The sequence below is a fragment of the Trypanosoma cruzi genome, genomic scaffold, assembly GCF_000209065.1.
Source record: "Trypanosoma cruzi strain CL Brener 1047053517035 genomic scaffold, whole genome shotgun sequence".
In the NCBI taxonomy this organism is placed as follows: Eukaryota; Euglenozoa; class Kinetoplastea; order Trypanosomatida; family Trypanosomatidae; genus Trypanosoma; species Trypanosoma cruzi.
The window spans coordinates 187752-201898 of NW_001849510.1; the positions used below are offsets into that span (position 1 = coordinate 187752).

Sequence of the window (14147 nt, forward strand, 5' to 3'; positions counted from 1 at the left end):
TGTTTGAGTCTTTTTGAATGGTGGAAGGATTTTTTTTTTTTTTTGTGGTGGTGCTGGTGCTGGTGGGGGGCAACGGCATGGTGCTGCATTGTCTTCAATGACTGCGCCGTCGGTGAAGTGCGCAGATGTCAGCAAGGACATCCCTTTAGGAGGTAATTGTTTGCATTTCTGCTTGTCTTTCTCTGCGTGTTTTATTTGGAGATGATAAATTTGATGCTTGACTTATTATTATATACAAAAAAAAGAAAAAAAAAGGGAAAAGTATTGGGTTGAGCCACTTCATGGGCGGATGCATATCGGTTGGCCGCAGAGACGCACAGACACATGCTATCTTTGTCCTTCAGTCTCTCTCTCTCTGTTTTTCTCCATACATCATGGCATTTCTATTATTTTAAGCGAGGAATATATATATATATATAAAGGGGAGGGTGGGATGGCACTTTCCGCACGGATGGTGACGCTGCGGCGAGGGGCTCCATGCACATTGAGCCGCCATCATTCATTTTGTGCGATTTACAGTTTGGGCAGAGGTGTGATGATATCGACTCGCGTGGGTTTGTGCCAGCGCACATGCAAGCCGCCACAGGAGGGCGCCAAGGACGCGGCTGCAGCATGTCGTGCTGCATTTCAGCACTTTATTCGCCTTCGGAGCTCTGAATATACCGGGACACATGTGCCCACATTCGATAAGACCGCTACAACTACTGCGACGGCCACTAACGGAGTGGCGCTGGAAGACGATGAGGAGGAGGAGCCCATGCGTCATGCGTTGGAGACGATTGAAGTCTGCCCAGTCACAAGCAATGGAAGTCATACGGACGCACGATGCAGCGAGAAGGTTGAAAGGATAAAAGAGAAGAATGGGGGGAGGTGCTTGCGGTCAGAACGGATGCAGCCCTCTCCCTTTTCTTCTTCTTCATCTTCATTCTTCTTCGCTTCCTGCTCCGTACCGCGGGGAAAACGGGATTTGTATCGTCTGCATCAACGCGCGGCGAAGGATTTGAATATGGCACGAGAAGCGCAGCTTCGAATGGAGTATGAGCGTGCAGTGAACATTTTACGCGAAATTCATATAGCCCTGAAGGGGATTATGCCTCCTTGTGGAGGTCCTCATGGGAGTCAGTCGAGAAGACCACACAAGGAATGGTTGGATTCCACCGAAGCAATACGATTTGAACGTTTGCATCAACTCCGCGATACCACAAGCCGACTTTCGACGGCACATTTTCTTTTACTGCCTGTGGCCTCCATTCTACAGTTTCTTGAGCTCGTTGGGAGCATTGCTGCTCTTGTGCAGGAGCCGCACAGAACCGCCCATGGTTATGTTGTGCGACAGGCGGTGCGGGCACTCTTCCTCGATAACACTGCCGCCACAATGAACACAAGCAAGGGGCCTGCTTCTACCAGTCATACGGGAAATACGCTGAATTCACAGATGCATATTTTATCAGGTCTTCATTACTACAAACTTCTGCGCGTCATGCTATCTCTACCATCCGTTGAAACCATTGAGGTGTCTGGCAACGCTGAAACAGTGATGCCATTGGAGGAGTTCTGTGTGCGGCAGTTAAGTAATGGTGTAAACGTCTCTGTGCAATCAAACCTTAAGCTGTTTCTTCATGAGATTGGACCAGTTCGTGCTGTTCGTGTGGTCGCGTGGTGCATGCGCCACGCAGTCTCACTGCCTGTCTCATCATGGCAAGGGAAAAAAAGCTCTTCATTCGGGGCATCCTCCGTCTTGCCACCACGTGGGGAGTTGCGCATTCCCTTTGGTGTTGGCAAGGAGTATACACAAAGTGTGTTGGCCTCTTTTTCGGGGTACAATCCCCGTGGGGACGATACCAGCAAGGAGAATGTGACTAAAGAGAAGGCGCGAACAACATTTGGGGTAAAAGAACTGGCGGTGTTATGCAACGCCATTGTCTTTTATGAGATCCGGACAATGGAGGCCGTGAAGGTTCTTGTGGAGGCAGCACCGGTGTGTGCGGCGGGGGTAGATGAGTTGTCAGGCCATCAGTTGAGTTGTGTCATGCTCGCTTACGCGACGCTGAGGTATCATGGTGAGTTGTCACGTCACCCGACATCATTTCACACAATACTTCTATCAAAGAGTACAAATCAGACGAATTTTTACCTGTTGCTGGGTGAACGCGCAGGTAAACTGGGCGAACAGCTTCATGAAGATGATGCGGCTCGAGTGTTGCGTGCACTGGCGATGGTTGACGTTGAGCACGAGGGACTTCGACGCTCATTGGAGTCCAGCATGCGTATGAAGGGGCTTTATAGAAGAGTTATTTTATCATGAGCCTGAGACATGTTTCATTTTTTTTTTTTTTTTTTGTGTTGTGTTGTGTTGTGTTGTGTTGTGTGTCTTGTTTTTTGTAATTGTACAGCCAAATGTGGGGAAATGATATATGAACACACATGTCGCGTTCCTTACATCCCCTTTCCCCCTCTTTTTTTTTTTTTAAATTTACTGGGCTGTCATCTTACACGTAAATAAATACACACACACACCCTCCCTCCCTCCCTCTCTCTCTCTCTCTGTGTATTTGTATTTGTATGCGCGCTGGGGGTGGGAGGACTCGGGGAAGCCGGATTCTTTTATTATTGTCATTCTCATTATTACGCGGCAACAAAAAGAGGGGTTTTGTAGGCAAAAGGTGCATTAAATAAATATTCAACAACAACAAGGAAAAGGAAAAGGAAAAGGACATGCAGTTTGAGGAAACCAATTTGTTACGTCGGCATACGGTACAGAATCAGAGGCCCAATGAAACCGCAGAGAAGGAACGACGAAGTGGACGTCCGTACCGGTTTGATGTTAAAAGAAGTAAATTTCAAATGATTCGGGATGCCGTGGATTCATTTTTGAGATCCGACGCACGTGTTATTCAGGCTCTTGCAATTACCGTTGTTGTTCTTGTCTTACTATGTTTAGCATTGATTGGTATGAGTGCGTGGTTACTTTTACATGGACCTGAAAATGAGGTACCACATGTACGGGATGAAAAATTCTTTGATAATGATGCCATTATGGATATTTGGAGATTATATGAAATGGCCATGCGGACAAAAGATGCATATCATGAAGCTGCACTTCATGATTATTTGATTCGATATAAAACTAAAGTTAATGAAAAGAAAGAGACTTGGAAGCGTGAACATAATGTGGAGACGATTGATGTTCATGAAATTCAAGATGATGAACCTCCTGTTTTAGCGCCGTATACATCGAGTCCGAAGGTTGGGTTTTCAACTCTCATGGCATCCTTGCGGAGGGTACTTAATCGTATTGAGTTACAAGGCCCAAAAGATGGTTTAGAACGTGCTGCTAATTTTGTCGAAAAAAAAATGAAAGAGACATCGTCGGCTGAAAGTCATAAGAGGAAAATATTTGAAGAGGGAGAGGCATCTGAACCGTTTGATGATATTCTTTACTTACAGCTACATCGATTGTATGAAAGTGAAAAGGAGAATACCGCGTCAATACCTGAGCATAAAAGAGCCTGGTGGCAACGTGTAAAGAAAATTGCCCCTTCCATTTATACGAAACGATTTTATTACCCACTGAGACGTTTTCATCGCCTTCGACGCTTTTCTGCAGAAAAACCAGAGGAGACGGCAGCGTGGTTTAATGCACTGGTGGATGACTACTACGGTGACCATGTCACCCACTTTTCTACACCAAAGATTTCAGAGGAGTTTGCTCCGTCTATTGCAGATGTCATTGGGGAAGGTGAGGCGTCTTCTTCCGAGTTGGACTCATTGCCGCATACCGGTTCACTATTTCTTAACATTGCGAGCTTTCGTGATAAAGAATGTTGGCCGTCTATTGATCACATGATTCAACGATCCACGAACATGTTCCGCGTATACTGGGGAGTTGCGCAGCAACACTACTACAGTGATCTTCCTTGTGTTTCCGCTGATGCTCTGAAGCCTCAACCATGTGTGGCAGCCCCTACAACATCCGGTGTTATGATCAAAGATGCGAATTTTGACGGTGCAATATGTTTTCCTTCGGATAATATTCGCATTCGGCGTATTCGTTCATTTACCGCCCTTGGTCCAGCCTTTGGTCGCTACATGTCGATGCTTCTTTATGGTGGGGAGGACTACATGCTGGTTTTGGACTCACACAATCGTTTTGTCTATGCCTGGGATGCACGTATCATTGCAATGCAGGTTGCCTTGGAGCATCCCAAGGCGGTTTTATCACATTACCCAGAGAGCTACGCCCCGCCAGAGAAGGGCGAATTTGCATGGGAACGTAAAACCACGGCGTACTTGTGTCAGGCCAAATTTCTTAATACAGCAGGGTATTTACGGCTTGTTGGCATTATTATTGGGGAAGGTGATTTGTTCACAGAGAATGCGCGTCATTTGAAGCCGTATGCGATACCGGGACTTCGTCTGAGACCTGATGTGGTACGTCCACTGGCGCAACCGTGGGCTGCCGGTGGGTTTCTCTTTGCAAATGCGTCTGTTATGCGCGAGGTTCCATTTGATCCTCATTTGCCGCACCTCTTTGATGGAGAGGAGGTGATGTACTCGGTGCGTTTGTGGACGCATGGCTACGATATTTTTTCACCTAAACGTGGTATATGTTATCATTTCTACGACCGTCCAAATGAACCAAAGTTGTGGAATGAGGCAAAGCGGTGGTATGCGTCTCAGACTTATACACGTCGTCGTATTCAATATTTTTTGAGATCTCGTCTGATGGGCGTAGATGTTTTGCGGGTTCCCAAAAACACGCAAGATCCGGTGGTGATGATAGATGCAGATCGATATGGAACTGGGCGACTACGCACTGTGGACGAATGGTACGAATTTGCCGGAGCCGATCCTGTACGGTATACAGTGGACGGTCGATGGTGCGGATGAAGCCTGCGTGTATTTCTGTGTCCACTTTACTCTGTGAAGCCATTAGGAGGAGGAGGAGGAGGAGGGGGGAGAAACACAGTGGGTGCGAGATGCCATGAGAAATGGTGGGCGTTACATTTGAGAATATGGAGGAATGCCTTGACAAGTCACTACCATTGAAGCCTGATTTAATTTTTATTCTTAACATTATTATTATTATCATTTTATTATTATTATTAATTTAAAGTGCGTGACCTCATATGGGCGAAAATTCTACAAAAAACAAAAACAAACTTCTCTCTCTATACCTATATATATATAAATGTATGTATATATTTGTCTTTTGGCGTTTGTTTGCCACGGGTGCGTAAGCGTTTCTGAGTGCTGCGCCAGAATCACCATAAATGTGTGTATGTGTTTTTGGATGCATGTACGCGGTTTGTCACCCCCTTATTTTTCATTCTGCCATGTTTCCTTCACCAACTTTTTTTTTTAAATATTTGTGTTGCTTTTTATTTTTTTATTCTTTGTTGCTTCTGCCGTTATTGTCACGATGCCTGTCTCTCTCTCTCTCTCTCTCTCTTTCTGCGTGTTTATGTGGCTTTGAGGGGGAGGTTCCATCCAAAGAGGGGAACACCTTCTAGAAGAAACATATCTATCTACATCTTTGTCTGACGTGCCTGCAATAGTAAGAGGAGGGGAGAGAGAGAGAGAGAGAGAGAGTGACCGATGGTTAAGTTGGAGCTGCGGGAGTTTGCCGAGGCAACACGGCGAATGGTGCAGCTCAGTGGCGTTAAGAAGTCCCGTTTGATGCTACGCGCGCGGCCCAACAGCGGTCGGAGGACATTTGTGCTGAAGTCGACGGATGGCCGAACGACTCTCACGACGCGGGTGACGCATCAAGGGGAGTTGAAGATCGTTGAGGGTATCGTGAATGACTTCGTTGGGAGCTGCACCGCCGCCGTAGCGTCGCCAGGCGGAGGGAAACCAACACTGCCGGCCCCGTCACTCATCCCCACGCCCGCCCCGGGCAAACAGGCGGATGGTGGCACGGGCGGCAACAGCGGCAGCAACCTGCAGCCCGCCTCCTCAGGGGGAAAGGGCGGTAGCAAACAAGGAGGGAAATCCGCCGGCGGAGGTACAAACGCCAACCAACAGCAACAACAACAGCAGCATGGAAGCAAGAAGCGGAAGGGTGGACGTCGATAGACGATGGTCACTGTTTTTTTTCTTTTTTTTCCATGACAAATGTTAATGGTGTGTGCGTGTGTGCGTGTGTGGGGCGTTTTGGTTGGGTGGGTTTGCCTTCTTTCTTCTTTCTTCCTTCGTATCCAAAATGTTCTCACTGCCTTGCGGCTTTATGATGAAATGTACGCCCCTCTGCCTTCATTTTCTTTTTAAAAGCAAAAGTAATGGTTTGTATGTATGTTTGTATTTATATGGGAGGTGGATTTTATCCTTTTTTTTTTTGTTTGTCCTCTTTTTGTTTAGTTTTCTACTTTTTTTTCTTCTTTGGTTGTTGTTGTTGTTGTTTTTGTTTTTTTAGTCGCCTTGAGGGAAAAAAGAAGATAAATAATAAATAAATAATAAAAACAAAACAGCAACAAATTGCTGTTTGTGTGGGGGTGAGCCGATTGAGGAAGGAGGGGAAAGGGGGAGGGGGTGACGGATGCGTTCACTTCGGCGGTTTTTGGTGGGCGCAGGGCTGCTACCGAGGCGCAGTGCAGTCTTTTGGTTTCTTCTCACCTTTGTGGCGATGGCGCTTGTGATGAGTGCCACGATGTTCTGCAGTATCATTGTGGAGAAGGAACCCACACACGAACTCACGCAAGAACCCGCCCCGGAAGATATGAAGGAACCAGCACATTCAAGGAGCCACGACGTGCAGCGAGAAGTGGCAAGTACGAAAAAAACCCGAGAGTCACTGCTGCTGCACGCGGGGCACCTTCTCTCCCTTCTGGAGCAATTTTCAGAGGAAAGCGTGACACATCCAACGGCTGCCGGGCCCGGGGTGGAACCGGATGTGCGGCCCGTGGGCAAAGCAGACATGACCCCCGAGTTTCTCTTGTCACGTTACTATGAAACCGAGTTGGTACGGTTGAACAACGATTATGAAAAGGAAATTGACAGCGGTTACACGGAGAATGTTGTCCATTCTGAAAATTACTGGAGTCCTTTTCACGCCACACGTCGAGGCTATGGACTGGAGGGAAGCATCTTTGTTGGAATTACACACAGCCAAGAGGAGGTGACATCGTCGGAGATGGAAACGGCATGTGCAGCGACAGTGCGGAACATCTATGATGCAGCGCGCTGGCCACTTGGTGTGTTTACGGGTATTGTGGAGATCACTCTTAGTAAAACTTCTCCCACGACACATGACCCCACCAAATCCACAGAAACACCCATGGATTCGGCAGTGCCACCAGCGGAAGAAACTCCCGCATGGATACCGCCACCGCCTTCTGTGTGTACCCCTCGTGCGTACCTTTTGCCTAGTTGCGCAGAACGTACTGCATTTTGCCCCACAGACAACATTCGCGTTCGTCAGGTGCGAGTTGGGCCACAGTCAGCAAATGGAGGCGATGGTGCAGGAATTTCAGGGCGTCGCAAGTCTCATACTTTATTATCATCCGCTGCGGCGCAGCGATACGCAACGTTGGCTCTTTACCGTGGGGAAACATATGTCATGTTTGTTCGTGCTGGTTTACAGCTTGTTTACAAGTGGGATGTGCTGACACGTCTACTGTGGTTACAATTGCCCTCGCGTTCCGCGGTGCTGTCACAACCCCCCGTTCAAATCAACCGTCAGTCCGTTCGTTTGGTGTGGGACCGCGTGGTTGTGAAACATGTGGAGGGAATTGTGGTGGCATCCGAGAAACAATTTTCTACACCGGCGAACAACGGGTCGCTTCCGCCCCAACCAGGCGAGGGGCAAAATGGGAATGGCGTGGACCATTGGATTGACTCCATTCGATGGGCACTTGATTTGGGGGCCGTACGGCTTCATTCGGCGGCAGCGGCGGCTGAGGAAGAGGGGGGGTCGGTAGGAGGGAGAAAGACGCATGAAAATAACGAAGGGGATCCGGGCATGATGGAGGAGGAGATTGTGCAGTATGTTTTCCATCATGATGCGGAGGTGTTTCGTGAGGCAAAAAAAAATCGTTTCAGGACTGATGTGAACACGCCGGAATGGGGAAAAGAAGAAGGAAAATCCTCTTCGGGCTCACGGAGCCGCAGGGATATTCAAATTTATTGGTTAAGACAGTTTTATGTTTCCCTGCGTGAGGCGCTGCTCAAAGACGTGGTGGAGCAGGAGACGACCTCGTGTCTCTCTGGGGTTCAAATGAAGAAGATGCAATCTGGGGGTCATCTTGACCCCATCTTTAGACTTCACGCAGCCAGTTTAAAACGAATTAGTCATGCCATGCAGGACCCACGCTACATGCGACCTTCACCCTTTCATGGATGTGGTGGGAGCGCGAAGAACGCATGCCCAAAGATGTCAGACTACAAGGAGGTCTGCAATGACGACGCCATCCTTCCATATTTACAACAGTCTTGGGTGACGCCGGACTTTTTGTTTACTCGTGCAGAAGCTTTTTTTGACTTTCCACGTGATGGTATTGATGGATATAGGGATCGATTAAATGCTGATAGTGTGCCACTGGATCCTTTTTTGAGTTTTCTGGGAGCCGATGAGGAGGCGGTTTTGCTGAGCGCACGGTTATGGACACACGGGTGGGATTTTTTTTCTTCCACGGAGCCAATTGCTTTTATTGTGACAAAACCGCCCGCCGAGGGCGACGCATCGGGGACAGACACATCCACGTTATCTCCCACCTTGACGCGAATGCGCCAAAGGAGTGTGGCACGACTTCGACATGTACTTTTTGGTAAAAGTCGCACAGCAGGGTTGGCGCCGGATGCAAAGACCGAGGCCTTGCGTCATGTGGAGCGTTATGGTCTTGGCAGGCGACGGTCGAGGGAGGAGCTGTTTTATTTTTCTGGCCTGCGAGAAGCAATGAAGGACGAAGGAGTGATAGGATACAAAGTAGATGCCCAACATAACGTGGACCCCACCTGCCCTGCATCCTTTTGCCACAGCTAGAAATGATGAACTCAGCCATTTAAAAGATAAACGGGAAGGGCGTTACTACGCGTGTTTGTGTGTGCTTGTATTTTTGTGGGCACATTCCGATCTGCGTAGTGTTTGCATGCGGTATATATATATATATGCGTATAGATATGTAATATAAATAAATAAATTATTTGTACGATGCAAATGACGAGAGCTGATAAGGATTTTTGCGGGCATGGCGGCCGCGTACTTTCACGTAAAGCAGGAGCTTATAATAATATTATTTGTATTTTTTCTCCTCCTCCCCCCCCCCCCTTTTTTTTTTTTTTTTTTTTCTTTGGTGGTGGATATGTATATGTATATATTGTGTGTGATTGTTTTTGAGTGCTGCCAGGTGGAGGGCGTGCTGAGAGGCTGCCCGGCGGTGCGAAGGGAAGTCCTGTGCGCGCTTCTCTGTGAGGGGCGGGGAGTGTAGTGGGGGCACGTGAGTGGATGGACAGTCTTCGCACACACACACACACATATGGAGAGAGGACGAAGCCTTGCTTCAGTGCGCATTGCTCCCTTTTCGCTTCACGCCCATGGCGGCTGCTACATTCTTCTCTTTTCGTCGTCATTTTTCCAAACATCACGAAGAGAGAGGTGGGAGAAACTCAAAGCACTTCTGTGAGGGAGGAAAGGAAGAAGGAAGAAAAGAAAAACACACACACACACACAAAAGAAAGAAAAAGAATAGGAGGGAAGAAGCATCCATTATTAGAGAGTTGCAGGATGTCTTCTGAGGAGGCGGTGCAGGAGGTACGACGCATCTTCACGAATAACACCGTTGAGCAGGTCCGGGACTATCTCAGCACCATCACCCGCGGCATACAGGAGAGTGACTACCGGCTCAAGCAGATTGTTGGGCAAAGTTATCGTGACCTTATTGCGGCCTGTGACAAGGTGGTGGGGATGGAACAAACATGCAGGAAGTTGCTGCAGATGCAGAAACAACTGCATACGGAGCAGCAACTGACATTGTCGCCCCAGAGCCCTGGGGACGTGCTGGAGCGGGGGCCCTTTTCACGAAGAGGTGCTCATTCCGCGTCCTCCGAGGCGACGCCAGTGCGATGTTTGTTTGAGGTTGCCGTGGAACGTCAAACACAAGGGAGGGAGGCGGAGCGGAATGAAGCAGAAGCATTGAGTTCAGCACCGTGTGACCGGTTAGTGTTTCAACAGCGGTGCGTTGCAATTGAAGGGTTGCTGGGGTCGCAGCAGGTGCAGAAGGCGGCCACTGTCTGGCATGAGCTAATGGATGGGTTAGAGTGCGAGAAGAGACTAGCAGTGAAAAGTATGACGACAACAGTGGAGTTCCAAGCCTCCATTGTGTCAGAGGGGCAAGGCAAACAGCATGAACAGCGGCGATTGTTGCTGGAGTCGTATAGAAACCGCATTCGGCAGGGAATTCGTGAGTTACTTCGCAAGGATGCGGATGATGCGGCACAACGGACGGTGACATATGCTATTGCAACAAAACGTTCAGTGAGAGGTGGTGGGAGTATGAGGGAGACCCAGCGGCACGCGACGGCGAATGCGACGGCGGATAGTGTAACTTTGGGAGACGAATTTCTGACGGATGTGTTGGCGCACATGGCGGAGGCTCATGCGGCACTGGGCATTATTGACATCGCACCTGCAGCATTGGCTATGCAAAATCTTATTGAACTTGTGTCTGCCATGATTAACGATGAGCTTCAGCTAATATTAAAGGCGATCAATGGGGGGAATAAGAGGAAGAGGGGAAGTGAAAGTGCATGTGGGACGACGAATACCGTTAAAAATCCATCTGGAAAGATGGAGTGGCTGCGTGTTGCTCTGCCGTTGCCAATGTGGCTCCTTGACGACGCTGCAAATTCGCCACTCTCTACTGCATGGATACCACTCTCCATGGAGGCAGCACATAGTGTGGGGAATGATATTACTACCTCAGCGACGACGACGGACAGTAGTCATCCTGTTGCATCTGTAGCCGGTCGATCCAACTGTAAGACGAGCAATGGAGTCATTGCCTTACATATTCTACAGCGCACACAACAGTTGTTTTTTCATCTTGTTGCCTACGTTGCGTCGGTGCTGCCACGTCTCTATGAACATGGACGGGATGCTGAAAAAAGGCCCTTGTCGCAGCATCATGGGGGGGTTGATGATGATGACGGGGCAAATGATAGGGAGGATGTGGATGGATATGGGAATTACAAAAGACAGCAACGTTCTTTGCAGACACTGCTGACACTTCGTGGACGACTGGTTGCCAAAGAGCAAAAAGAGCGGCAAAAACAGCAGGAAGAAGACGGGGGCAAAGACCTATTGGAATTCAGCAACCGCATGTCAAGCCGTATGGGTGGGAGTTCTGCACGTGGTGCGTTGTCGAGTTCTCTTCTTAGTGCCCCGGAGGAGATCGGAGATGCTTCACTGAGTGAATCGACTTCAGCGATGAGCATACTTCTTCCGGGTGGATTCAATGCACCCAAGCGAACGCATTTGCGAACAATCTATATTCGTGAGGTGATGCGTCAGGTGTGCGGAATGCAACTTCTTGACCCAAAGCTTCTTCAAGGACGGAAACCCGCCAAGAGGTTTTCCGGCGTTGATTCCGGCAGCGACCATAAAAATTCACCGGCCGCGTTGGAGTGGAAATGTGAGGATGTCAGCAGGAAGTTAAGGATTGTCCAAGAGACCGTGTCACAGTTGTTGGGTTGTGTCGCGGATGCGGGTCTTCTGCGCAGCCCGCGTCTTGTGGCCCTGCAGGAGCGAATTGCACTTCAGGAGGCCACGCGAATGCAAAAGTGGCTTCGTGAAAGTCACCGGCAAAATGTTCTTCTTTTTGAAGACGCGTTGTGGACAGAGATGGTGCATAAAACGACGGAGCGTGCGCTTGTGAGGGCTGTTGGTGCCGGTTTGAGAAAGGCAGATGTTGTGTGGAATGCCATTTTGCAATCCATCCGTGTAGAAGGGAGTTGTCATGCCCACCATCAATCGATAACGCCATCAATCCGGCCGTATGTTGAAACGGATGCCGTCACGACAACGAAGCCTGGCACATCATCGCAGTTGTCCCAGCGACTCCTGTCTCGCTCTTTTTTTGCGAGTCGACTTATTGCTGCGGTTCACTGCGGTGGCGGCTGCAGAAATGAATCTGTTTTTTCTTTTTCCAACCCGGAAGGACGTATGCGCAGCTCTGGGAAGGAGAGTGCGACGATAAATGCTCTTCTTGCGCGTGCCGTGGTTCAGTGTGTGTGGTCGCATTCCAAAATGGCATCTTTTGAGGGAAAGACACAAGACACATGCCAATTGTACACAAATAATCCCCATAACTTCATCTCAGCTGCTTCTTCAAAGGGATGCGTGTCTTCTGACACATTTACGGCCATGATGGATGGAGAAAAACATGTATTGGCTTTTGAAGAGGAAGAAGAGATGTTATTTGTAGATGACGATGATGAAAATGATAATGATGATGTTGATGATGATGGTAAGAACGAGGGGGGTAAAGAAGAGGAAAAAAGAGGGGAGGGGAATACAAATGTGAGGAAAGGGAATAATGGTAACCACTTGGAGGAAAAGAAAAAGGCAATCATGTGTATGTTTCCTTTGTATTCTGGGCGTATGGAGAGAAAGATTGCCTTAAATGATGATCAGGCCGCCGTGTTTGAGCGCAGCGTGTTACTGTACATGCTTCAACGTATTTTTGATTCCGAGAGGTTGTGTGCAGTGGCACAGACGCCCGTTCATAATCTCATTACGGCATGGATTTCAGGTGCTCTGGGGCGCGTACGAGATATGATGCGAGAAGAAAAGGAGGCATATCAGCAGCAGTTACAGCAGCAGCAAGAAGACGAGGGGGAATCATTTGAACGGTGTGCGGCCATGATGGTCTTTTTTCATCGTCTCTCTTTGCTTGTGGAGGTGCTTTTGTGTGTATTGGAAACGACACCGGCGGTATCAAACACGGCAGGGGCGCTTTGGGAGGAAGTTCGTGGGACTGTCATTGCCTGCCACATGCCATGGGTGCAACTCTTACGTCGCGAGTGGGAAAGCGGACTCTGCGCGGCATACAGGGAAGCGTGGGCGGCTGTCAGGGTCCCCACTGTGGATGCAGTCGCCCCATCGTTGGCTGCACGACGATACACTCTGGGGTATGCGGCATGTTGGTGTCATGACTTTTGCCGCCATCCGCATCAGCCCCAGCAGCGTGAGGAGGAAAAGGGAGAGCAACCGGTAGCGTACCCAATTCATCTCACGCCACATGTTGCGGAGCTTTTGTTTTCTCTTCAGCACATTCTGTACACCGTGGGGGCGGGGCAGCGCCTCCGCGAGACGGTGCTTCCGATTGTTATACGCGAGCTGCTTGACGGCACGTCATCCGCCCTATTGAATGTTGTCTTGCCATCTCTGGCGGAGGACAAGAGACACTTAAACGACAGTGCGAACAGCAATGCTGGTGGAGGTGGTGATTTTCCAGCCCGCAGCTGTCAGGCTGGTTCTGTGGTGAATTCGGCAGCCAGCCACGACACAGAGGGGAATAAAGATGACACGGATGACGACGATGAAAAGGACGAGGCGCTGCTGCAATTGTACTTTGATGTGTTGTTTATCACTGGGCTTTTCGCGTCACCGGACAAGGTGTCCAATTCATCCACCGCGGCGGTCCTGCAGGCGATTGAGAGCCGAGTGGATCCCGTCACATGGTCAGTTACCGCCCCGTTTGTGAAATCTGCTAGTGCGCGGTTATTGCGGGCGACGACCCTCTCATTTGGTTCGTGGTGCTCCGCAGCCGCAGCGGAGGTGTGGAACGTAGCAGGGAGCAATGCCCAGAGCGGCACAGAGAACATGCAGCCACACCAGTCACCATTGTTCAATGGAGCCATTACTACCCCCAAGGAGCGAGATCGCTTCCCGCTGCTCCCGCTGGCCACCACCGCCCCTTCCATCATCCCGTCGGTGGGGGGAACGCACCCCAGCCTCAAGGTAAGAGGCGGCAGTGAAGGAAGAGGAGGGGCGACATCGTCATGTGGCGCTGCAGATGTTGGTAGCGGGGATGGTTCATTGCCACCGGCTGCGTCTACAGGCGGAAAAGAGCCTGTGACACCTTCCTTCACTGCAACGCTGTTGTGGGGTGATGGCACGACGAAGGGATGGATGGGATCGTTATGGTAGC

The 14147-nt window shown here is 49.4% G+C and overlaps 5 protein-coding genes across 5 annotated transcripts, besides 16 other annotated features; all 5 read left to right on the forward strand.

The window, feature by feature from the left end:
• Positions 1–14094: part of a sequence feature (heterozygous, non-Esmeraldo-like haplotype) that runs on past the window's edge.
• Tc00.1047053508741.330 (hypothetical protein, conserved) lies at positions 290–2305 on the forward strand (the record flags this gene model as incomplete). Its single annotated transcript, XM_815971.1, has 1 exon — positions 290–2305. The coding sequence occupies one exon, from the start codon at positions 290–292 to the stop codon at positions 2303–2305; it is 2016 nt and encodes a 671-aa protein (XP_821064.1).
• Positions 897–934: a microsatellite.
• Positions 2339–2369: a microsatellite.
• Positions 2517–2545: a microsatellite.
• Positions 2716–4890, forward strand: Tc00.1047053508741.340 (hypothetical protein, conserved; the record flags this gene model as incomplete). Its single annotated transcript, XM_815972.1, has 1 exon — positions 2716–4890. The coding sequence occupies one exon, from the start codon at positions 2716–2718 to the stop codon at positions 4888–4890; it is 2175 nt and encodes a 724-aa protein (XP_821065.1).
• Positions 4935–4958: a microsatellite.
• Positions 5061–5108: a microsatellite.
• Positions 5430–5456: a microsatellite.
• Positions 5570–5592: a microsatellite.
• Tc00.1047053508741.350 (hypothetical protein, conserved) lies at positions 5599–6078 on the forward strand (the record flags this gene model as incomplete). The annotated part of the gene is made up of 1 exon (XM_815973.1): positions 5599–6078. The coding sequence occupies one exon, from the start codon at positions 5599–5601 to the stop codon at positions 6076–6078; it is 480 nt and encodes a 159-aa protein (XP_821066.1).
• Positions 6321–6383: a sequence feature (T-rich).
• Positions 6385–6408: a microsatellite.
• Positions 6438–6462: a sequence feature (AT_rich).
• Positions 6539–8980, forward strand: Tc00.1047053508741.360 (hypothetical protein, conserved; the record flags this gene model as incomplete). Its single annotated transcript, XM_815974.1, has 1 exon — positions 6539–8980. One exon carries the CDS (start codon positions 6539–6541, stop codon positions 8978–8980), a length of 2442 nt encoding a protein of 813 aa, XP_821067.1.
• Positions 9093–9138: a microsatellite.
• Positions 9266–9289: a microsatellite.
• Positions 9620–9695: a sequence feature (A-rich).
• Positions 9722–14146, forward strand: Tc00.1047053508741.370 (hypothetical protein, conserved; the record flags this gene model as incomplete). The annotated part of the gene is made up of 1 exon (XM_815975.1): positions 9722–14146. One exon carries the CDS (start codon positions 9722–9724, stop codon positions 14144–14146), a length of 4425 nt encoding a protein of 1474 aa, XP_821068.1.
• Positions 12419–12461: a microsatellite.
• Positions 14095–14147: part of a sequence feature (areas merged during assembly that could not be assigned to a particular haplotype. This can correspond to areas where the two haplotypes were merged or to regions with more than two copies in the genome that were merged during assembly.) that runs on past the window's edge.